The sequence below is a fragment of the Fistularia commersonii genome, chromosome 1 (genome assembly GCF_037954325.1).
Source record: "Fistularia commersonii isolate RoL2024-O1a breed Wild chromosome 1, RoL_Fcom_v1.0, whole genome shotgun sequence".
In the NCBI taxonomy this organism is placed as follows: domain Eukaryota; kingdom Metazoa; phylum Chordata; class Actinopteri; order Syngnathiformes; family Fistulariidae; genus Fistularia; species Fistularia commersonii.
Window position 1 is genome coordinate 14,615,858 of NC_141284.1, and position 23,714 is coordinate 14,639,571.

The 23,714-nt window shown below is 42.8% G+C and overlaps 2 protein-coding genes across 2 annotated transcripts; one reads left to right on the forward strand and one right to left on the reverse strand.

Annotated features, from left to right (window-relative positions):
• Positions 1-8,892: 8,892 nt before the first annotated feature.
• Positions 8,893-13,157, reverse strand: ap5m1 (adaptor related protein complex 5 subunit mu 1). Its single transcript, XM_086149794.1, has 8 exons — positions 12,980-13,157; positions 12,197-12,863; positions 11,887-12,114; positions 11,651-11,790; positions 9,796-9,881; positions 9,581-9,693; positions 9,343-9,439; positions 8,893-9,259 (listed from the first exon to the last, which is right to left on the reverse strand). Exons 1-8 carry the CDS (start codon positions 13,045-13,047, stop codon positions 9,177-9,179), a joined length of 1,482 nt encoding a protein of 493 aa, XP_086005920.1. The 5' UTR covers positions 13,048-13,157; the 3' UTR covers positions 8,893-9,176.
• Positions 13,158-13,244: 87 nt separating this feature from the next.
• Positions 13,245-22,716, forward strand: exoc5 (exocyst complex component 5). Its single transcript, XM_086149806.1, has 18 exons — positions 13,245-13,406; positions 13,744-13,838; positions 14,985-15,132; positions 15,220-15,414; positions 16,765-16,829; positions 17,370-17,398; positions 17,507-17,616; positions 17,813-17,857; positions 17,949-18,089; positions 18,682-18,764; positions 18,855-19,064; positions 19,151-19,298; positions 19,434-19,542; positions 20,313-20,433; positions 20,533-20,619; positions 20,922-21,030; positions 21,160-21,375; positions 22,148-22,716. The coding sequence occupies exons 1-18, from the start codon at positions 13,380-13,382 to the stop codon at positions 22,334-22,336; spliced, it is 2,127 nt and encodes a 708-aa protein (XP_086005932.1). The 5' UTR covers positions 13,245-13,379; the 3' UTR covers positions 22,337-22,716.
• The last annotated feature ends 998 nt before the right edge of the window (positions 22,717-23,714 follow it).

Consider the following 23,714-nt stretch of genomic DNA (forward strand, 5'->3'; position numbering starts at 1 on the left):
AACAGGGGGCTGTATAGAGACTCAAAGACAAATTTTCCCGCCGATCTAAGCTCGACGTCCCGACCCAACTACCGGAACCGCAGACTGCACTCGTAGATCTCCGAGAGAAAACTGCCCAGCCAATCCCTGATCAGCTCATTACAAGAGGCTAATATTAGCATCCGGGCAAGCATGAGTTATTGAACAGTATTGTGTTAGGGTTGATCACCGCATTCCCACGTCATTGGTATTTTTACCGTTTTGACTTGCTGCTCGTCTGACTCGACTTTCCTTAACACAAACGCACCTCAACGTAATTTTTATACAGGCCATTATCTATAGGCATTCCATTCATTGCTTTGTGACCTCCGGCCCCGGTCACGTGGTAGCACCAGGCGGTCACCTTCGGACTACAACGACCGCCATTTTGTAGTTTCTGTGGTTGGCGCCATTTTTGTAGTCCTTCAAAACACATTGGCATCTCTGAGATGAGAACAACTTTATTAATCCCGAAGGAAATTGTTGTGCCAGAGTTTCAAGTAAAAAACATAACAGTAATAGATAATAGTAGAACACTAAGGTGAAGAGAAACTGGCAGGCAGCCGCCCTAGACAGCGCCGGAAGTATGCTGATTGTATGCTGATTGTCCAATAAGCTTTGTTTCAAAAGGGGAGTTTCTTGTTATTTGGGTGTGAATATGGGGACAAAATTGTGACTCGGTCAGTGCTCGAACTTACAAATCTAAAATATTGTTAAGATAAAGTTTATTGATCCTCATAGGGGAAAGTCCTATCACAGCAAAGCTTGTTATCTCAAAAAATGAAAAAAATATAAATAGAGAAGAAAGCAAGACATCCACAATGTACAGCAGCAAAATCATTCGGGGATAATAATGGACAACATAAAGGAACAGTAAGGATGAGAAATACACAACCAGAACTATACAACAATATATATAGTGACAATAGTAATGACAAGAATAAAATAAATTAAAATAGGCAGGGTGCATGCATGCTGGGACCAACTAGGATAAAAAAAGACAGCAGAGTTGAGCATGACATGTGAATGGTTGACGTAGTGAAAGAGTGGAAGGAGCAAAGATGGACTTCAGTCTGGTCCTCAATTGTATGTCTTCCAAGCGTTCTGAAGCATTAAGTTCTGCACTAGGGTGTGATGAACCGCTGTCAGAAGGCACTGCCACAGCCACACCTCATCATGCAGGGGGTGGGAAGGATTGTCCAGGATAGCTCCCAGTTTGCCCTTCACCCTCCCCTATCAATTGGCCTTTCCTCACTGTTGTAAATAGACATTTTATATAAATATCTATTTCTTGAGATGATGTTCTACTCAGTTGTTTTCCAGCTTTGCTGGTGGTGCTCCAAACAAAGGTTGGTATCATTACTGAGTTCGTGGTATTCCAAGAATTTTGATAACTAACAATTATTGATAATTGTTATTGGTAATAACTAATTTGAGCTCCACTCACTGTGCCACAAATGGTTCCCCATGTGAGGCTGGTGCAGAACAGCGCACAAAAATATTTTTTTCCACAGACGAACAATGTCAATAGGGATGTAAAGAAAAAAAAAAAGAAAAACATGTTTGACCAGCTGTTAAGCTGCTTGAAGAGCAGAGGGAGCTTTCTGAGGGGAACACGGTGACATGCCATGGAGAATTGGTCCACGATGCATTCCCTTCGATTGATCATAGGTGATCATTCCCTTTGAAGGGGGAAGTCCAGTGACAAAGTCGAAGGCAATATTTGACCAGGGTCTCTTCAGAACAGTCATATATTGAAAAAGTGGCCAATGGGAAGACTTGTCGCAACCAAAATACACAAGAACTTAGTCCTTGACATCCTTCCTGATGCACAGCCACCAGAAGCGGCTGTTTATTTCAAGCTTGATCTCTGCAACACCTACCATCTCATTCAGATCTGCCAGGGAGATGAATAGATGACCACCATTGTACACTTCGAATTCCTTGTTTTTTCAGATTTTTCAATGCCCCAGCCACTCCGCGATTTCTTGAACATCTTTGTGTTTGACGATCTGGCCGGTATTCCCATCTTTTCAGAGTCTCTCTCAGACCACTGCCAGCATGTGTGAATGGTCCTGCAGCGACTGCTGGAGAACCACCTCTACGTCAAGGCCAAGAAATGTGAGATAAGGGTTCCCTCAATTGCCTGTCAGTTACATCCTAGAGGGCGGACAGCTTCATACAGACCCAACGAAAATGAAAGGAGTCCTCCAGAGGTTCCTAGGGTTTGCAAACTTCTATCGCCACTTTGTACGGAATCACAGTCAAACAGCTTCCCTGCTGACCGCCCTCACATCCTCCAAGACCACCTTCTAATGGACGTCCGAAGCCAACTCAGCCTTTCTGGACTTGAAGTGGAGGTTCTCCCAAGCACCTATCCTTGTCTAGCCCGATCCCCACAAACAATTTGACGCTTCTGAAAAAGGGGTTGGTGCGGTCCTTTCATAATGGTCAGACTCTGATAGAAAACTTCACCCTTTCACTTCCACAGGTTATCCCCAGCCAAGAGAAACTATGTGGAAAATCGGGAAGTTCTTGCCATCAAGCTTGCTTTTGAGGAGTTGCAACATTGGGTGGCGGGTGCCGAGCATCCGGTGCTAGTCTGGACAGATCACAACAACCTACTGTGGGGCAAACAGTATTTAGTCAGCCACCAATTGTGCAAGTTCTCCCACTTAAAAAGGTGAGCAAGGCCTGTCATTTTCATCATAGGTACACTTCAACTATGAGAGACAGAAAAAAAAAGGGGGGGGGGGGGGAATCAAGGAAATCACATTGGAGAATTTTCAATGAATTGGTAAATTCCACAGTAAAATAAGTATTTGTCACCTACAAACAAGATTTTTGGCTCACACAGACCTGTATCTTCTTTAAGAGGCTCCTCTGTCCTCCAACCGCTACCTGTCGTCATGGCATCTATTTGAACTGGTTATCAGTAGAAGAGACATTTGTCCACTACCTCCACTATCACCCCAAATTTGACAATGGCCAAGACCAGAGAGCTGTAAAGGGACACCAGAAACAAAATTGTAGACCTGCACCAGGCTGGGAAGACTAAATCTGCAATAGATAAGCAGCTTGGTGTGAAGAAATCAACAGTCGGAGCAATTATTAGAAAATGGAAGACATACAAGACCACTCATAATTTCCCTCAATCTGGGGCTCCACGCAAGATCCCACCCTGTGGGGACAAAATGATCACAAGAATGGTGAGCAAAAATCCCACAACTACACAGGGTGACCTAGTGAGTGGCCCACAGAAAGCTGGAACCAAAAGTAAAGGCTACCATCAGTAACACACTACGCCGCCGGGACTTAAATCCTGCAGTGCCAGACGTGTCCCCCGCTTAAGCCAGTACATGTCCAGGCCTGTCTGAAGTTTTCTAGAGAGCATTTGGATGATCTAGAAGAGGATTGGGAGGATGTCTTATGGTCAGATGAAACCAAAGTAGAACCCGTTAGACAAAAACTCAACTTGTGCTTGGAGGAGAAAGAATGCGGAGTTGCATCCAAATAACCCCATACGTACTATGAAGCATGGGAGTGGAAACATCATGCTTTGGGTCTATTTTTCTGCAATGGGACCAGGCTGACTGATCCGTGTAAAGGAAAGGGCCTAGTGTCGTGACATTTTGAGTGAAAACCTACAGTGCACGCTGGTCTTCAATCGTTCAAATTGGTTCCCCCAAGACAACACCAAAATATTTATCCTGAGGCTCCTTTCCAGCAAGAAAAGGAGGTCAAAGGCCCAGTTCCAGGACTCCTTCAGCTTTGGTTGTACCATCAAGGAATTCAAGCAAACCACCGGCCAGGACTACACGGAGTCGGTTCATGAACAATTAGATTTCCCCATTATGTTTAGAACATTTGCTGCTGCATCTGGGTGGAACTCTCCGCGTTGAGTGCTCCCGCCACCGCTCAATGGAACCACGAGAGACGAATTAGGATGGATGAGCCCGATATCCTTGGCTACTCGCCTCAATAATCATCTGAGGAACACAGAAAGGGGTAAACACCAGGTCGGACACAGAACTGACTAATCACCTTCTCCTAGCCCAGCCCAAAAGACTCAGGTTTGCCACTCCGGGTCCCAAACCAACACAGGTCGGTCAAGCCCACCTGTCTCCGGAGTAATGTCAGCAGCTTCTCCGATCCAACCAGTGCCTCTACTGCAGATCCGCTGGCCACTCCATAGCCTCCTGTCCTGTCAGTCGAAGGAGAGAGGAGGTCTGGTGGCCCATCCCAGAACAGATACTGCCCCTCGACTCCCAATCCCTGCGACTGTCATTTAACAGCGATTCGCTCTGCCTGCCTCACCGCACTTAGACTCCGGTTGCAAGCAGAGCCTGATTGACCACTCTGGTCCTGCAGTCAAGGATAGAAACCATAGCGCTGTCATACAATTGAATGTCTGTCATGTTTCTTAGGGGGTGTGCCTGACCCAAACGTAAGGACACTCAGGAGGTGGGGCATCTTAAGGGGTTTATGTGATGAGGAAGATGAATAGAGAGGTGTGCTGGGTCCAGGTTGTTTTTGGGAGTGTGTCACAGGCGTCTCAGGACCTGGTGACAAGCAGCAATGGGAGTCACCTAGGCGCTGGCAAGACATCGACTGCAGGGACTAGGAAAAACCAACAATCTGGCACTGAAAGGCTGTCAGCAGGCTCCTCTTATCCTCTGCTTGACAAGGCCTGATGAGCCGCGGGTGTGCCGGCACCCCAGTTGAAATCTTTCACCTGCTCAATCAGGATCACTGGTGAAGGGAGCTGCACACAGAGCCCTACCCCCAGATCCCAACAATAGCACTGTGATAGTCAAAATAACTCTCTGGCATCAAATAAAATTGTGGCAACATTAGATTTTAGCCCAAGATATGCTTGTGTGATGATGAGACTGTCAGAGAAATCATTTTTCAGCCTTTCCACTTCACACTCTGCCACAGTCACACACACACACATACACACACTCCCAAGAGTCTACTAATATAGAGTCATTATGGTTGTAGGAGTGCAGTCAGTGTGCTGAGACCTCTAATGAATAATTTGCTTAGGTGAGAGTGTCAGCTTAACTGTGGCAAGTGACATTTAACAATCCAGAATAAATTAGCTCTAAGAAATAAAGGACCATGTTTGGTTCAAATGCTCCTTCTGTAATGGCTGCAGCTACCCAGTTAGAAAATATTAGAAGACCTTAACAACTGAGGGGCCTTAATTTATTGGAACAAAATGCTTCATTGGACTTTGCAACCACATTGAGCTTGCATAAATTGTCTTGCACCAAATAATTTATCACAGTAAAGTCCAAACATCACTGCGAATCAGTTGAATTAGCCAGAGGAGCAAAAAGATGAATGGTCATAGTCAACAAACAGCACCTCACAAAAGCAACCTTAGATCTATTTATAGAATATGGTTTCAAACAAACCCAGCATTGATATTCCCACATTTTAAAATGAGCCTGGAATGTAAAGACAAGCAAGGTACTCCTTGTAAATTCATACCTGTGCGTACATACACGCACATAGTCCATGCATTACACGCATATCTGAATGTCAACACTCAGGGTTGCTTTTTTTTATATAATCAACAGAAGTTTTTTTTTAACCCCTAGGCAGTCTGATGAGGGAGGAGCGCAGGAAACTGCTCTATCAAGCAGTAACTTCTGAGTAACAGGGAAATCAGCGGGGAGCGTTGCCATAGAAACAAACGTCAGAGATGGATAATAAATCTAGATTTTGACCACAACATTAAACATTGCGTTTCCTCACAAAACGGAAAAGCCTTAATCGAACATGCATTTGGACAATGGGTGAGGAGTAAAGATGGCCCATAGGTTGCTGACTCAAGTGCTAAAATTTGTGGGAGTTGGTAAGTTTGAATTGCAGACCCATATTTAAATGTGAGATTACACAGATGAGGTTATCTTACAGAATTAACACCAAACTAAAAATATAATAACTCTACAATTTTTGAGATGGAGCACTGTGTGGGTCAGTGTTGGTGCAATGGGCTCCACATGTCCTCATGTCATAGTCACAGGTTGAAAAGAGGGGCAGCTCATCTTGACCACAATGGACTTTTCCTTCTGGGCTGGTCTCTCTGGCACAAGACAATGTTGCCCCTGAACTGGTCAGTTTGTGTTTTTATCCACCCTAAATATCCACGGCTTGTACAACAAAATCAGCTGTCTAACCGTAAGAGGGGATACTAGCCTGAGGACTGCAGCCATATGCATGTCCTCTTAGTTTTCTACAAACATCAAGGCAGGACAACCTGCCAGGCAGTATGACTCAGGTAAAAGGCATCTTGACAGAATATAGAGGCGCTGAAGTGCATCTATTGCATTAATAATTCAATCCATCTATATTGAGGAAGAATTAAAGCATGAAGTAGTGCTGAAGAGACAGAGGGCATGAGAGACAGCTGTGAGGATGGGCCCCTCCTGTCCCCATGGATCTGATTAAAGTGCCGGTGGAGTGTAAAGTATGGCGGTCTAAAGCCGGGACTGCCCCTAAATGGAACACGATCATCAACAAAAAGAAATGCATTGTCACAAAGTACTCCTTTTGAATGTAAATTGAGTTTGATGTATAAATTATCAGCAATTGTGGCTTCCTTTTGGTTCCGAGGGACAATGTCTAACAAGCCAGCAATCTCTTGTTCAATATGCTCTTCTGAATGACAGGTTCTCAAAAAAAAAAAAAAATCAGATAGCAGAGAACATGTGGGAAGTAGAAAGGCTTAATTATTGCCCATGGGCAACAGACAATTGCAAAAATGTGTATGTTGATAGAAATGTATCACCTTCTCATGGCGTTGGTAATATGCTGGCCATTGAAAATCCCTCTAAAGGCGTGCTAACGAAATTCCTGCCATAACCGAGTTTATATTGCCCCCTGTTGGTGAAAGAGAGGCACAGGGGAGGAAAATCTTTATTTTTAATAAAGCTTAATTAGTTTTCCTCAAATCACAATAATATTACTCACCCTAATGATTACAATAGCAATAAAAAATGTCAAGTATTCAGAATAAAGAAACCAATTTTGAAAGCTTTTATGGTACTGAATACAAGATCTAGAAATTTGCTAAAATTGATTGCCCAGTGGTGGGAGCGGTAACACATTTGGCTCTTCAAGAACAATAAGTCTATGTTCAAATAACAGCTAAAAGCAGCATAAATCTTGGAGTGGTGTCCCTGCAGGCAGCACTTGGCAGGCTTCAATGTGCTGAGGATCCAGACTCTGAGCAAACACCTGCGACCACAGATTAAAACACTGCAGTGCAACGCAAATCATCTCTGAGATCACGTTACACACACTGTTCTGTGAGAATGATGTCTCCAAAGACAATCCCACAAACGTTACACAGACCCCAGATTTTGAGAGAATACTTCATAAAACGACATTAAACATATCTATATCCCAATCTACCACTGGGTGTCATTATTGAGTAAAGGTGCGCTTTAAAACCTCACCGACCGTAAATGTTTACAATTGTGCAGTAAACCCTTACACACTGTGAACTTCTATAGTCACTTTAAAATATGCAACTAATTTGCTTATCTAATTGTCTAGCACATTTTTCTATTTGGCCCACATAATTTATTCTGATGAAAATGCTATTAGGTCTGAGTACTTTATGCGTTTATAAAACAATGATGAACTACATTAATGATTAAGATGGTATGAGAGAGGGTGCTCAAGGAGGTAGACACAGTCAAATGAATCCACCAACTCAGCAAGCCAACAATCAACTGAACAAAGTCTGCCAGTGAGAGGTCGCTGACTGCAGACTGAAGGAGCCAGACAGACCACATATTGGGGCACTGAAGAGATTTAGTGGCCCAAGTCTTAAACAAAGAAAAAAAACTTCTCCTTTTCCAGTTCGCTAGCCATACACACTGGGCATTAATGCCAAATCATAGTGGAGGGAGAGGGCTGCAAGGCTGCAAGTCTTGCTGTCTGCCACTCCACACAGCTACATAAAAAGAAGGTGAAGGATGCCGTGTGAGCAATTGATTCCAATTGACAGAGGATTGGTCATGGTCAGCTTTCTGAGTGGAAATCCACGTGAGAATGTAGCATTTGGACCAGCAAGGGGCACAAGAGGCCAACAGCAGACAATGAGGGCACTCAAAAGGAGTCTGGTGGCTGTGGAATATTGGGGCACAATATCCTCTGATTTAACCCTTCACTGGCTGGTTATTCACAACACTTAATGCAATGATGTGCTGCCTTTGTGATAAAAATGTAGCAGAGTTGTTAGACTGTCATAGATTAAAGGGTTCACACGCACGCCACACACTTCTTCCTCTGTCCTCTTTAGAATTGGGTATGGAATATTATCCCAATTAAGCTCATGAACTTTCTTCTGCATTAAATGAGTTAGTGCACCTGTGTAACCTCAAGAGTTAACCAAATCTCCACCATCCTTGTGATCAATTAGACTGTTCCTGAAATCTGAAAGGCACTGGCTATCTTTAATGTCTCTCGGGGCCAGAGGGTCAGCGCTCAATCACAGCCTGGTCAGAGAGGTTGTGTGTTTGAAGTACTCACTAGTTGACAGGGCGGGGAGGGGGTCAAAAGGGTGGGGGCAGGGACAAGGACTCCTGCCAGCTCTTAAGAGTAGCTTTTTGTAGCCAGGCACTGGCCGGAGCAGCCGGGCCTTTCACAGTCCAGTCGCCCCTCTCCTCCAGGCACACAACAGCTGATGACAAGGCCACAGCTGCTAATTATCCGGCTGATGGAGAGTCATTGAAGTGGGACTGTCAGAGCAAGGGGTGGCCCTTGTGACCGCAATGGGATAAATCTGAGGGAGGGTGGAAGTTGGGAAGTAAGGACTACATGGGCAGGTATTTACAAGAGGAAAATCAACACTTCAACTTTATGCAGAATTATTTATCGAAATCATTCCAATTTTGTACACAAGGATATTCAACGATGATGCAGCTGCTTTGCCGTCAGCCTTTGCTTTATCAAGGACACCCATAAATTAACAGGTAGGCAAACATACTGTTACAAACTGTTAACTGTACTGTGAAGATATTTTACTAACAAAGATATAAAGGACTCAAATATCAGACCTAACAAGCATAGTCTTAAGGTTGTCTCTTCAAGCGGGGAGTGTCTGCTTCACTAAGCACGTTCCCACTGCCTCCATGCTACAGTAACATATGCCTGGAAGAAACCGGGGCAGAACCTGTTGAATTCCAAATGAAATAGTCTTTGGACTGAAGTTCTCGGGCTGCAGAGGAGGAAAAAAAGAGAAACTTTTATTTCAGACACTGCGGTTACAGCAAATATTTTCAAAGAATACTGTGAACATACATGTCACAATCCTTGGTTTGGTAGAGGAATAAACCTGCACAGAGTGCTGGTCCACAGAGCATCCAGACAGTGTGATGTCAGGGACTTTGAAATACAACTGTGAAGATAATGATGGGAGTATTAAATAATTCACATCACTCTGTACATCATATAGACTAGATCTGACTACAAACATCATTACAGGAAAAAAAAAAAAAAACTACATTTGATTATTTTATCACGGTTTCTTGAGGCTTACTTTGACATAGGCTGTTAAGGCTGTGCAGAGGGGGTCAGTGGGTCCGGGCGTCTGTCCTGAAAAGCTGATCCTCCCTTCCATTGTGACCTCACGAGATTTAGGGAACTTCTGCCCTGAATGGAGAGCATAAAGAAGGAGTTGTTACTTCCTGTTTCAAGTATTCATCTGTAGAATAACGAAGTGTTGCATTTCATTCCCTGGATTCCACTGCTCACCAAGGAGCCAGACTAGAAGGTTCTTCTCCTTGAAGACATCGAGTTGTCCTGAGCTCACTTTCACATCCACAACACCCATCTGATATCTGTCAATAAAAGCATGCTTTGTGAAGTGTAGAAGTGCTGCAGGGAGTCCCTCAAGCCACAATGAACAAAACAATATTTCTCACGACTTTTGAGCAGCAATAATCTATGACAAATCAGAAATGGCTTCAAAGGCTTTAATCTGTGTTTCCAAGACAAAAGAAAGGAATAAAACAAGATTTAACAGATTGGATTTTGACTTGTCATTGATTTTTTTCCTGATGCTACAATGATACTCATAAACCAGACACTGATGGGATTTGGGAGCAACATTGTGAGGCCATGCAAGGACCCTGAATGGAGTAGTTAATCCCATGACTGAGGATGACGGAATACATTTGACATGGGAAAGAAAGTCCATTTATTAATTTGTTCACCTAAGATTTTAAGTTACCTGATGCTTTGCATTGAAACCACTGCAAGTCTAATGTGAGTAACTTAAGCAGAAGGGCTATGTTTTGTAACACAAACTAGACTGGTATTCTGCATTTGGTTCTCGCACTAGCTATAGGAGTCACAAATAATTCATTTGTATTTGATATTTTGTATTCATTGCAATTACAATAAAGATAAAGGCAAAGTCAAAAAACAATATAAAAATTGAAAATGTCATTACTCCCTGCCTGTGTTTGCCCTAGCTGCTCTGAGTTTTTGAAAATCAGGCAGGTTTTTTTTTTTTGACAAACTGTTATGTATGTTATACACATATACATTATATGTAATTGGTTTCTTGGACAAATAACCAGGAACATGCATGCAAATAAATGCAAAAGCTTTGCGTAGAAATTATAATGAAGCGCATGACAATTCTATGGGATGTATTTGGGATATTTACATTTATTTCAAATATCGTAGGATATGGAGGCAAATATATATTTCAGGTACTGTGACAATGAGATCGTATATATATATTTGGAAATATATATTTGGTATAAGATCAGATATTTGGTAATTGCATGTTCAAATTTATTAATTTGATTCTATCATTATTATAGGAATTTCACATGTATATTTATATTACTGAATTTCACACCACAAAAAAGAATAAACAGTCTCTGTCACACAATGATAAATACAGTTTATCGGCTAAACTGTATTGAGAGTGAAGCTCTGTATCAACAAACACCAAAAACATAAGTATCTGGAATAACATTGAAAATGAAAAGTAAGACTGGGGCCAGCAATAGTTCACTTAAAGGTTATTCACACTTTAAATCACTTTAAGGTTATTCACAAGGTTCAAATATCTCTCTCACCACTGTTCCCTCTAAGCCGCGCGTTTGCACAATCGCACACTGCTCCAGCGTTCTCCGCGCACAGCAAATCTATGCTGCGCACAAAATAAAATCCAAGCTGAACTGTAAATGAAATAAATGTGTTTAATTTATTTACGCGCAGCTTAGAGGGAACAGTGTCTCCCACACTTTAGTTATGACTTCCAGAACATATCTACGGCACAACTGCAAAGGATGGCAACAGTAATTTAACGCATTAGTATAAATTTGGAATATACCGTCAATATTGACAGTTGTATATTTATTCTCTTTATAATTTGATGTTCTGCAACATAATATATACACATATATATATACACACAATATATATACACATAATTCTAGTCATTCAAAATTCTTAAGATAATAAATGTAATTTTACAAATTGAAAGTCTTCTTGAAACTTCAAGTTAATATGCATTCTGAAGATATGAGGCCCTCAGAAAACATGCACAACGCAGTGAGTGAATCTTAAGATTTAATGTCTTGATATTCACCTGTTAAAGAAGGGCAGGCGTGCTTCACAGTACTCAAAGTAATTCTTTACACTCTCGTGAAGTTTGAGAGTCACTGACACACGCAGCTGGTTTTCTTCTTCCTTCAGCTGATATGACCCAAGGATGGGGGGGACAGGTACCTGATAAATGAGAATTGGAATTAGGAGTTTCACAGGTATCACACTAAAGACAAAGAGGAAAGTCAATTTTAATTGTGTTTGCTGTACATTTTTTACCTGTGACGTATAGCTGCATAGTGTAAATGGTTCCAGCGGAGGAGAGAAGGGGAACTTGTACGGTCCAGTGAAAGCAGATCCATCATAGTTATCAACACTTACAGAGGTCAAAATACTGGAATCCAGTGAGGTAACACAGGGATGTACCAAGATGTCCTGCAGTGGAGATCCATTTGGTGGCAGTGTGAGCGTCACCGTCACATTCGGAAGCACCCCCTCCACTTCACACTAATGGCAGAAAAGGAGGAGTGAAAGACAATACATTAAAAACCTAAATTGTTATATTGCTTGTTTTTTTCTGTGTGCTTACTTTGCATGTCACAGTGCCGTACACATCCCATGTGTCCTGCTTACTCTGGTTACCGTACTGCATGGAGCGAACAGTTTCTGTGAGGGACACAGTTACCGCAGCCCGCCCCCGGTATAGCCCAGTCTTCCATGCAGGCTGCTTCTGGTTCCCAGTGGGCATGGTGGGCACCGTGGATGTAGCAGGTGCCCGTAGTAGTGGCACATCAAACGGTGTGCCAAGTGGACAAACCTGTAGGAGTACAGAGGGCAGCATTTCAAGGCGAGAGGCCAGCCCCTCATTATTTGGCTTACTCCCAGAGCCAAGCAGAAAGGTCTGTAGGCCTGCCAGGAATGTCAGGCCCTGCGAGACAGACAGCAGACTGGACAGAGGTGGACGCGGCTCGGCAGGGACATCCACCAAGCACAGGCAAGCAAAAATAAGGGGACCCTGAGAGCTGTGCAAGACTGGCCAGAGTGTTCCCTTTTCAGGCCCGCCGTCCACTGGCAGTTCCACTGCTGGTGCCCAAGGTCTAGGGAGGCAATCATCTCTGCGTGGTACATATGGCTTCTGAGGATCTGAGAGCCCCAGTTCAGTCAGCAGGAGCTGCACCACGGTGGTGTCCTCCGGCACGGTGACATACGAGGATCCTGCCATGCGCTTTGCACGGTACTCCACTGTGGGAAATCTCCTGTAGAGACAAGCCTCCGGTTACACAAAAAATGCTAGGGGCAGTCTTGCAGGAGATATAGCTGTCCATGATAACGTAAACGGGAAGTACAGTCAACAAAAAAAAAAGCAACCAACCTTGAGAAGCGTATCGACACATTCTCTCCTTTCTCATGAGAAATAATCCACAAAGCGCGAAAACTCATCGTTCAGCAAAACGGTGGTCTCAATTTAAAAACATTTTGTCAGACATTCGTTTGTTATCAAATGCATGACGACTTCAGGAACGCAGCGAAAACACTTCCTGCTCGCCTGTCACGTGACCTCACTGCCACTAATCAGCTGGCAGACACGCGTGCGTACTTGCAAACAGCTTCACCATCATATCCACCCTTCTCTCCCATACAGGAAGCTGGACCACTAGCCAGATAGCTGTCAACAAAAGGCAAACCTGTGAGAAATCGGCAAATACATGCGGAAGCCGGTGACATTCGCAACATCAAGTGTATTGTAATACGCCACCTGCCGAACTTTGAACATGGCGACTACCGCTCAACTGTTCGAGGTAAAAGCACCGCAGAGGCGGTTAGCTGTCAGGCTAGTTGGGAAGCTAACTATCGTTATGGCATCCTTACGGTACCACTATTATCCTTCTTTTATTCGTCTTTAGCAATGCCTCTTGCAGTTGGACGTTAGCGACAGAATCAAAAGGAGATAGTTGCTGATCGTGGATTTTATAAGGAAACATGAATGTCATTGGCTCTTCGGGATAAACTTAAACACCAGTATGAACGCTATTGTGTCCCCAGGATGTTGGAAGTCATAAATCTTGCTCATATAGTTTATCAGTGTATTAGTGGGCGTTTATTGTCTTATACATATTCTGTTTTCCTTCACACCAGGAGCCCTTCGATGCAGATGAGTATATAGAAAGGCTGGCATGGAGGACCCCCGGGGGAGGATCCAAAGGAGGAGCTGAGGCATTTGACCCAAAACGGTATCGTTACTGTAGACTGATGTCAGCAACATATACAGAGCGCATATGTGCAAATCCTTATCGTAATGAACACAAATGCGCACAGGGTTCCAGTGTAGAACCAAGCAGCAACTCTTGAATAAAAAATAAAATCTCTTTGTGTAATATTTTTTTAAATTATACGTACATGCCTGACAGCTTCGTTATTCATTCGACTTAAATAAAGATAATAAGTCAAAAAGATAAGTTGCTAGATACATGGTTTATTTTCTTTTGAAACAAAACCATGACTTTTTCATTGTCTACAAGATGTTTTTGTCTCTAGGTACAATAAACCTGTACAGTCTACAAAATTACACTAATATTACAGCTGTCATTTAAGTCATCAGGAAAGATTGCCAATAAGAAATCTGTTTAAATTATCTGTCCATGATTATGTTTTTCATTTGAATTTCAGTATTCACCTCGCTCATCTAAAGTTGTCCATGCACTATCCCTAACCTCAGTTTCAATGACATTGTTGAGGTATTTTTGATGATAACGAAATGAATATTTATCATGGTATTTTTAGTGTTTGTTGCTATGTTCACACAGCGAGCAAGTTATTTCTTGTGAGCAAAAAATGCCATAACAGTTTAACTATACTGCAGATGCATCCTGTCTTATCTACTTCCTCCACAAAACTGTTGCCACCACCTCCTTGGAAGCTCTTAGCGAGGAGTCAGAGACAACATATCTTTGGAGGCCACCGTACTTTGAGTCACCAGCCACGGAATGAGTGTCTATTGGGAGAGGCTGGGAGATGTCTTTAAGCTGTAGCCATTGCTCGGGGAATTAGTCAAGAGATTATACACTCATCATTTTGGGATGTTTCCTACTCGGTGAAATGTGCTGCTGACTTAGAACATTTGCTCTGCAGTCCTGATGGCACTTAAAATGCAGCTGACGAAGCTACTCGTTTTCAGAGCTTCTTAAATCTGGGGACCCAGGAATTAAGCATCTGACACTTGACTATTAACTACTATATAACTGTGAGGTCAGTGGGGCAGCTTTAACCCTGTGTTGCCCAATTATTTTTCCAGTGCAGCCTAATTTTTGTAATCTTGTGGGTTTCAGATATTCAAGTGAGAAGTTCTGCATTTACATACGTTCCTTTTCCTATGACAGGTTGCTAGAAGAGTTTGAGAACCACATAGAAGAACTGAAGCAGCTGGATGAGAAGATTCAGCGGCGGGTGGAGAAGCTTGAACATCAGTGTCAACGTGAGGCTAAGGAATTTGCACATAAAGTTCAAGATTTGCAGAGGAGCAACCAGGTGTGTTGATGGGTCAAATTCAACCAAAGACAAACAAAATAACCAAATCACTCATTTCTTTGTCATTTTTGCTCCATTACAATTCAGGTGGCCTTCCAGCATTTCCAGGAGCTGGATGAGCATATTAGTTATGTGGCAACCAAGGTGTGTCACCTCGGGGATCAACTGGAGGGCGTAAACACGCCTCGGCAGAGGGCTGTAGAAGCTCAACGTTTGATGACCTATTTCAACGAGTTCTTGGATGGAGAGCTACGCAGTGATGTTTTCAATAACCCAGAGAAGGTGAGTGGACTGGGTACACATTTGTTAGTTCACTTCACTGGAAATATGTGTGGGACCCTGGACAAGGACTCCCACTGATTTTACTGGAGGTGAGAGTGAAAGGGGATTACGCAGTAAACCATCCATATTAATTTGTCAAGTTTATCCCTTTAGTTGGATCCCTCAGCTAATTTGGATTAATAAACTGTCATTTGCTGTTTGACAATAGCTGTCTGATTGACTAGCATGGATGTCAACATGCTCATGTCCCCCATAATTGCATTTGTAGTAGGTTGTAAGGGAGTGGCACTTGGGTTGGTCCTTGGTTTTTACTCTGCATCACAGCAGCAAGTCACTCATGCCACACTGATGAAGGGAGGACGCATTACATAGTTCATGTTGAATCTGAGACAATGCCGTCGTTACACAAATGACCCCTGAAAGGTGGTTTAGCAACTCTGTAATTTTACAGTTGAGAGATTGGGATAGTGCAGATTAACTCCTGTTAGAAGGACCATCAGAAGTGAATGTGGACCCGTGAGACGGAGGGTCAATCCCAGGGATGAGAGCTGGAAATGGAGCTAGTTTTTCCAGAAAGCCATGAGGAAAATATCTGACCAGATTCCTTTTCCTGAGCATACCTCCAAACAAGGGGGAAAGAGGAAAGTTGCTAGTGAATAGCTGGAGGGGGATGGCTTTGCTAATCCCTCTGAAAGGGAGGGTTGGGCCGCCAGCGTGGAGACAAGTGCTGCTAAACCCTGACTGCAGGGAGACGGCTACATTACTTACATGGGATTTAGCTAATCTTAGCTGGGGGACAGATACTTAGAAAACCTTCGCCGAGCAGAAAGGCTGGATCCTCCTCACGGGAGCAAAGTAATGATGTTAGCTGAGGCAGGCATCTGCGGGAACAGAGGAGTTGCAGACGGCGGGCCTTTCGTAGGTCTGTGGCTTTTTCAGTCAGCATGTATGTCAGGAGGGGTTGGGGGAAGAGTGGTTTTCGACAGCCCCCCCCCCCCCCCTTTTTTTAGACAGATATCCCTGGCCGGACAGATTATTGAAGGCGATTTCGAATCCTGTAGGATTACAGCCGATTCAGAAAAGGCATGCCAATAAAGAGCTGGATGTGCTGCTAAGTCAGGACCGCTGTTGCTGCTGCCGCCAATGCCCAGGTGAACGTAGCCTGTCTGTTATCAGCTCCTTGTTCAACATGGGGAGGTGGAGGAGGGCTACTTTAAGATGATGATCCCCGAGTGGAGACAGTGCCGGCGGCCTGCCCACTTTCTTTCAGGATGTCCACCTCTCACAGTCCTGTTGTGCTCTCTATTTCCTCTCATCCCTCTCTCTCTTTCTCTCGGTCGCTCTCTCCAGATTAAGGAGGCTGCTGATATCATTCAGAAGCTGCATCTCATTGCCCAGGAGCTGCCATTCGACAGGTGAGTCAGGCATCCTGGAGGCAGCTTTACACAACAGCACTGTCAGACAAGGGAAAGGTGGAGTATCAGTTATTTAGATGACTCCCCTCAGTGTAACTCCTTTGAACAATTTAATGTACTTCAGAAATCTTTTTTTCTTTTTCTTTTTCTTTTAAGGAAAAGCAAACACAGTAGGTGGGAACAGTTGACCCACTATGAAAATCAAATAGTTTTCCTAGTTTCCACACAAATCGAGTGGTGATTTTTCTCCAATGTGTAAATGGTTTCTAAATTAGGAAACTCAAGTTCCTTTCTTTGCCCCAGTGTGCACATATATCTGAAATTCAGGCCAGAGCTGGTCCAAGGTGCAGAGTCATAACAAATTTTACAGGAACAACCATTTTCAACCTCTTGCCTGATTCCGAGGTTACACTGAACACTCAAACAATAAAAGTCCAATGAGCTGCATGTTTTGAACACTACGGTCAGAATTAAGCTCATTTCCTTCATAGAATTCCATATGGATGTTATCGTTTTCACCTTGATGCTTTGTTTTCACAGATTTGCAGATGTCAAAGCAAAAATTGCAAGTAAGCATTTGCCATCAATTCTTACCCCAAGTACTCTGCATTTAATGGACCACATAAAATACGAAGTTATTTAAGCTTCATAATTTACTTTTGGGGTTGTTTTTTCAGGCAAGTACCATGACCTGGAGCGACAGTTAATCCAGGAATTCACTGCTGCCCAGCGCAGGGGTGAGATCGGACGTATGCAGGAGGTGGCAGCAGTTCTATTACATTTCAAGGTGACCTTGAATAGTCCTTGTCAGTATCCTCATTTTAATTTTTAAGTCTAAAATTTTTTCCCATCCTCTGTTCAGTTGTTCCAAGAGATGTTACTCAATTAGCAGCACAGTTCACATGTGACGTTATACCATCCAAGTTCTGTACCTGCTGAAGATAGATAGAAAGGAAAGTAACCTGTGTGTCTTTTTCTAAAAGGGCTATGCACACTGTGTGGATGTCTATATCAAGCAGTGTCAGGAGGTGTGTGAATTAAAATAATTATATACCATATATTACAATCATTTATTAACTTGCTTCATCTTCTAGATAAACTCATTGTTGTTCTTCCTAGGGTGCCTACCTGAGGAATGATGTGTTCGAGGACAAAGCTGTCCTCTGTCAAAGGGTCAACAAAGAAGTTGGCGAAATATTCAGCAGCCCAGAGACTGTCATGGCCAAACTCATTCAGAATATATTCGAGAACAAATTGCAGGTATTTCTTGAGATTTAAAGAAGGTGTGGATCTTAGGAGAATGCACTATGCAAATGTAATTTTAAATAACTTCATGCAGTTTTTACATTTTTCCATCTTCCATCATCAATCCTTGAACATGGAATAACTTTCATTGAAACACCTTCAAAGATGTTGATCTTACATATTGCTTATTTTTACTTTTAAGTCTACCATAAATTTGACTGTTTTTTCTAGGAAAGCTAGAAAGAAAAACATGAGTGCATACAAGCACTCTGCCAAATATATTAGGCATTTTTTCTCCTCCCATTATATAGAGCCAGGTCTGGTTTTCATACCCTCAGAAGCATAGAAATTGGATCAAATAAAGTCACTTTGACAGCAACTCAGCTCTTGAATGGCATCAGATCAGTTTCCTCAGCTTAAATTCACTTATTTTTGCTCATGTAATTTATTTTGATCATCTGTTTGATGAATGCTTGTGTAATCTGAATTATACACAAAAGTTGAAAAAATACAAACTTTTTCTTGTTGCTTGTTTGTTTGTTTGTCTTTTCAGGCCTCTTCGATCTATTAATTTAATCTATTATTTTTCATGTGAATGTTTTTGTAGGCCCATGTCAAGGAAAAACTGGATGAGACTCGATACTCTGATGTGGAACAGTACCTCAAGAACCTCTATGACCTTTACACCAGGTATTTAACTTGTTAACCGCGTGCTTCCTTTGCCATTATACCCAATAATATTCAAACCAGTATTTTTTGTGTCTGTGTTATATGCTTCAGAACCACAGCGCTGGCCGCCAAGCTGACAGAGTTTAACCTGGGCTCTGACAAGCACACCTTTCTTTCCAAACTCATAAAGAGCATCTTCTCTTCCTACCTGGAAAGTTACATTGACATGGAGAAGGACTACCTTCGCACCCGAGGTGCTATGATTCTACAGCGTTACTATGACTCCAAGAACCACCAGAAACGTCCTATTGGTGCTGGCAGGTCCGGCTCAGGCAGTCCTAAGATTAATTGGAGTTAGTCGGACATCAGAATGCATAGGTACTTAAACTTCATCTCTGTATTTGCAGCATCCAAGAGCTTAAGGAACGCATCAGACAGCGCACAAACCTTACCCTTGGCCCCAGCATTGACACCCATGGGGAGACTTTTCTGTCCCCAGAGTTGGTGGTCAACCTCCTGCAGGAAACACGCCATGCCTTTGAGAGATGCCACAGGGTGAGCTTACTCGAGCTTGTATAGAAGGGAAGGGGTCTATCTTTATAGCGGCTCTAAGTAGACAGAAAGAGGAAACAATGTAAACTGAATTCTGATGAGATCTGTATGTTTTGTCTTTTAATTGGGACGATGCAGCTTTCAGATCCATCCGACCTCCCCAAGAATGCCTTCTCAATCTTTCTGCTGCTGGTTGATCATCTCTGTGTGGAACATATTGATTATGCTCTGGAGATCGGCCTCTCAGGTACCCTTGAAATCGCTGCAGTCAAGATGTCTACTCACAACGTGTCGATCTGACCTCTCATATGAAGATCACTTGACATGGGGAAGAAATCTGCTGTTGCAGTGCACATTCCAACTCTTTGCGGGAATCGTAGACTCTATTCTGGCTTTGTAGACTGATCGGGCAGTGATAGGCAAATGAAGTCCATACATTTATTGACTTTTCAGTATTTTGCCTTTTGACATGTCACAGTATAGTTGTATAACTAAATACTTAAAGCTGCAAAAGAGTATTAACCACATGGAATTGGAGATGATTTCACTTGATCCTCCTGTTATCTGGATTTTATTCACCACTCACTGGTGGGCCGTGCACTGGCTATCCACTCTTGGTAGCGTTTTTATCCATCCTTGCTCTAAACATTTTCTCAGGCTAGATATTTAATTGATCTATGAATCTCAGGGTCTGTTTCCCTAAGAGAGCAAACATTAAGTTGCCCAAATACAAAATCACTTCAGTTGTTATATCGGACAGCCATAATATAGAATTGCAGGTATTGTTTTTTAGGCTGTTTACTGTGGAAGTAGGCAAGTACTTGGTGTTCCAAGTATTCATTTCATTGCAATGAAATCCATCAGTGATTATGCCACGTTTTCAATATTCTAAACATATTAATTCCCATTTTTCCTTAGTAACAGTGACCGCAGTATTCTTCTCTCATTTGCAGATCTTTTTCTTTTTTGTCTTACTTTTTTTTTCTCTCTCTCTGGCTCTCTCTCATTGATCCACAGCTATTCCCTCAGCAGATGCTAAGAATGCCAACTTGTACTTTCTTGACGTGGTCCAACAGGCAAACTCAATTTTCCATTTGTTTGACAAGCAGTTTAACGACCAGCTCATGCCTCTTATAAGGTTGGTGGAGAATTGTATTTCATGACCCTCAACGGTCGAAGGAAAGGGAGACCTACTTCTTGTTTATTGTTTTATTCAATTAATTCTTTTTTCCACCAGCTCATCCCCAAAGTTGGCAGAGTGCTTGCACAAGAAGAAAGAGGTGATTGAACAGATGGAAGTGAAATTGGATACAGGAATTGACAGGTCAGTTTCCTGATGACTTTTTTTATCGGTGAAAAAACAAATTTTAAAAATGTAATTGAGTGTTAAAAGAATAGTGTGTTTGATTCTGACATCGAACCAGATAAAAGGAAATTTCAGAACAGACTCGATTTATGTCACCAGACATATTTTACACTGGAAGATGACTAGTTGCCTTTGACAAAAAGAGCCTGCCGGATTTGCCTACTCGGCATATGCATTTTCCCCATTTACAGCACTGTCTTCGTCAGTTATAATACCTGCACCTTTTTGGGGATTGGGAAATATTTTTTTTTCTGCTACAGAACACTAAACTGCATGTTGGGGCAAATGAAGCACATCTTGGCAACAGAACAGAAGAAAACTGATTTCAAGCCTGAGGATGAGAATAACGTCATGATCCAGTACACTACAGTAAGATATGCACGGCCGTAGTCCAGCTGAGCTCTCATGAAAAATGAGAATCCTCATCCCGCCTCATGCTAACTTATTAGTTTGTAGTTTATAATCACTCTCTTCATAACTGTGTCTTGCTCTTGACAGGCTTGTTCCAAGGTTTGTGCCTACGTCAGTCGGCAGGTGGAGCACGTTCGGAAGTCCATGGATGGGAAGAATGTGGACACGGTGCTGACGGAGCTGGGCGTTCGCTTCCACCGTCTCATCCATGAGCATCTACAGCAGTACAGTTACAGCTCAATGGGAGGCATGCTGGCCATCTGTGATGTGGCTGAATACCGAAGATGTGCCAAAGATTTCAGGGTGAGAGGGGACAAAGGTCCAGGTTATGCTGGTCACGGGGGCAATCCTTGCCCGTTTTACAAAAGCACTACTTGTGTTATTTGTCAGTGAGATAAGTATATAATGAAACAGTGGTGAATGGTGACTCAATGCATTAACTGGTTAATGCATTGATTGCAGTTGAATTCATTGTCATTGTAAAGCACGGCCTGTGTAACATCAAGTGAATTAGGAAAACAAAGTTGTGGAAGAGGATTAATATTTAATGCCAAATTACAGAGCCTCAGGTGTCATCAACATTTGTAACAGTGTTAAAATCCAAAGGGAGTAATTTTATTATGATGCAAACAACTAAAGCTGCAAATTTGCTTGTCCAAGACCTGGCGGGCATCCATATTTTACATGATTTAATTTGAAAGATAATACATAGATCGTACATTACATCCAAATACAGTACTTTATTCAATAGCTATACTCCAAATCAAACCCCACCTTTGCCATGACTCTTAATTCAAAATATCCCTTTATCAGAGTCTGACGTATAGTACCAATACCATGGAGAGGTTAATAGCCCAGTAATAGGATCATATCATCAATCCTGAAAGATGCATAACGGTGATTTTTAAATAACTGAATGACGTACTCTCGGCCATTCAAGCAGTAACTAAAATGACAAATCTAGACACGTTCAAACACCTCAACGCTCACTAACACAGGCTGATTGTCTCTTAATCTCTTAAGCTCAAGACGCACGCTGCTCTGATGGATCATTTTTTCATTTTCATTTTCCCAGGTCCCATTGGTGCTCCAGCTCTTCGACACACTCCACGCCCTCTGTAACCTCCTGGTTGTTGCCCCTGACAACCTCAAGCAGGTCTGCTCAGGTGAGCAGCTAACCAATCTGGACAGGAACCTCCTGCACGCTTTCGTCCAGCTCAGAGTGGACTACCGTTCAGCCAGATTGGGCCGGCACTTCAGTTAATGACTGAGCAAACAACCGGCTGCCCTCCGTCCAGTTTCCCAGGCCTCCCATTCCCCACCCCCATGCTTGGATGATATGATGCACCTAGAAGATCACCCCCTCTGCTTTAAATAATGCATCATTTTGGCCCCAGCTTCAAGAACGTTCCTTGGATTTATTTGAACATCACTGAAATGCGGCTACTGCTCCTTGACTTTGGGAAATGTGCATTTTATCTTTTTTTTTCTGTATTAATTTCTCAAAGGTCATAAAATGTGTATTGACTGAGAATTTAATTTGTTTTTAAGAATTAATCTATCACCAGTTTATTTGCGAAAATTTCAGCTATAAGTAAATGGATGTTAATTTCCGTGATTATATTAAATGGTCGCTATTTTGAATTGTGCCAAATATATGAATTCTGTGGCTGCATTTATGTGCAGACAAAAAACCCTGAAGCTACTGTGAGAGGGAGAATGTCGGACAGCCAAACCGCTGTAGAACAATCAGCCTCGCCACCGTGCTGAAACTCTAGGAAACCGGCGACAGAGACAGTCCGGCCAGACATGAGACAGATCTCCGTCTGGATAAAAGAGACACATGACCACCGTACCAACCTTTGACCTCTCGCCACGTCACAGAGGTCAAGAGGCCAAGGCATAGGAGTGTGATCTGTACTAAAAGCAGGTCTTAGAACCTCTGGCAATTTGTGTGGTCCCTCGAAGGCTCAGATGACTGGGGTGATGGATCTGTGATTCCACATCACTGTAATTGCTCAGCTCAACACCTGGTCATCCAGCAACTCGCACAAAGACTAACAGCATTGTTGAATGGACCGCAGTGTACTGGGGCCTCGGGTATTGAAATGCTGACCTCTGATGATGAATGAAATGAAATTAGCTCATCACATGGGGCTTTTGGGAGCTTCAGTCACTGATTTCCGCGATGAGAAGGGGGCAGATGATTCCTGCCGTCTGGAAATACCTGCTATGTAAAGCGTCTCTTGATGAGTTCTGTTTACTTTAATTAGTTACTCATTAAACAGATGTTGCATTTTATCATTGTTCCTCTTATCAGTATCCATAATGGCGAGCCATGAAGCAAAAGTGAGGACAGCGCTCTCTGTGAATGTCACTTTCAAAGTGAGATGAAACACTTCCTTTCTATAGAAGTCATCAAGTATTCATGGGATTCTTGCCACTAGAGTAAAGTTCTTTCTTAGACTTCAGGAAGTGAACAGAGCCAGAGGGGATTAGATATCTACGAGTTGATGAATTGTGTGCAGTAGTCATGGACTGGGAAGAGCCGGGGAGATAGAGACGCCTGAGAGCTCAGTTCCAGCTCCGGCTGGTTAGTGTTGTGTAGAAGGTACACAGTGCTGTGCAAGTTCAAACAACAT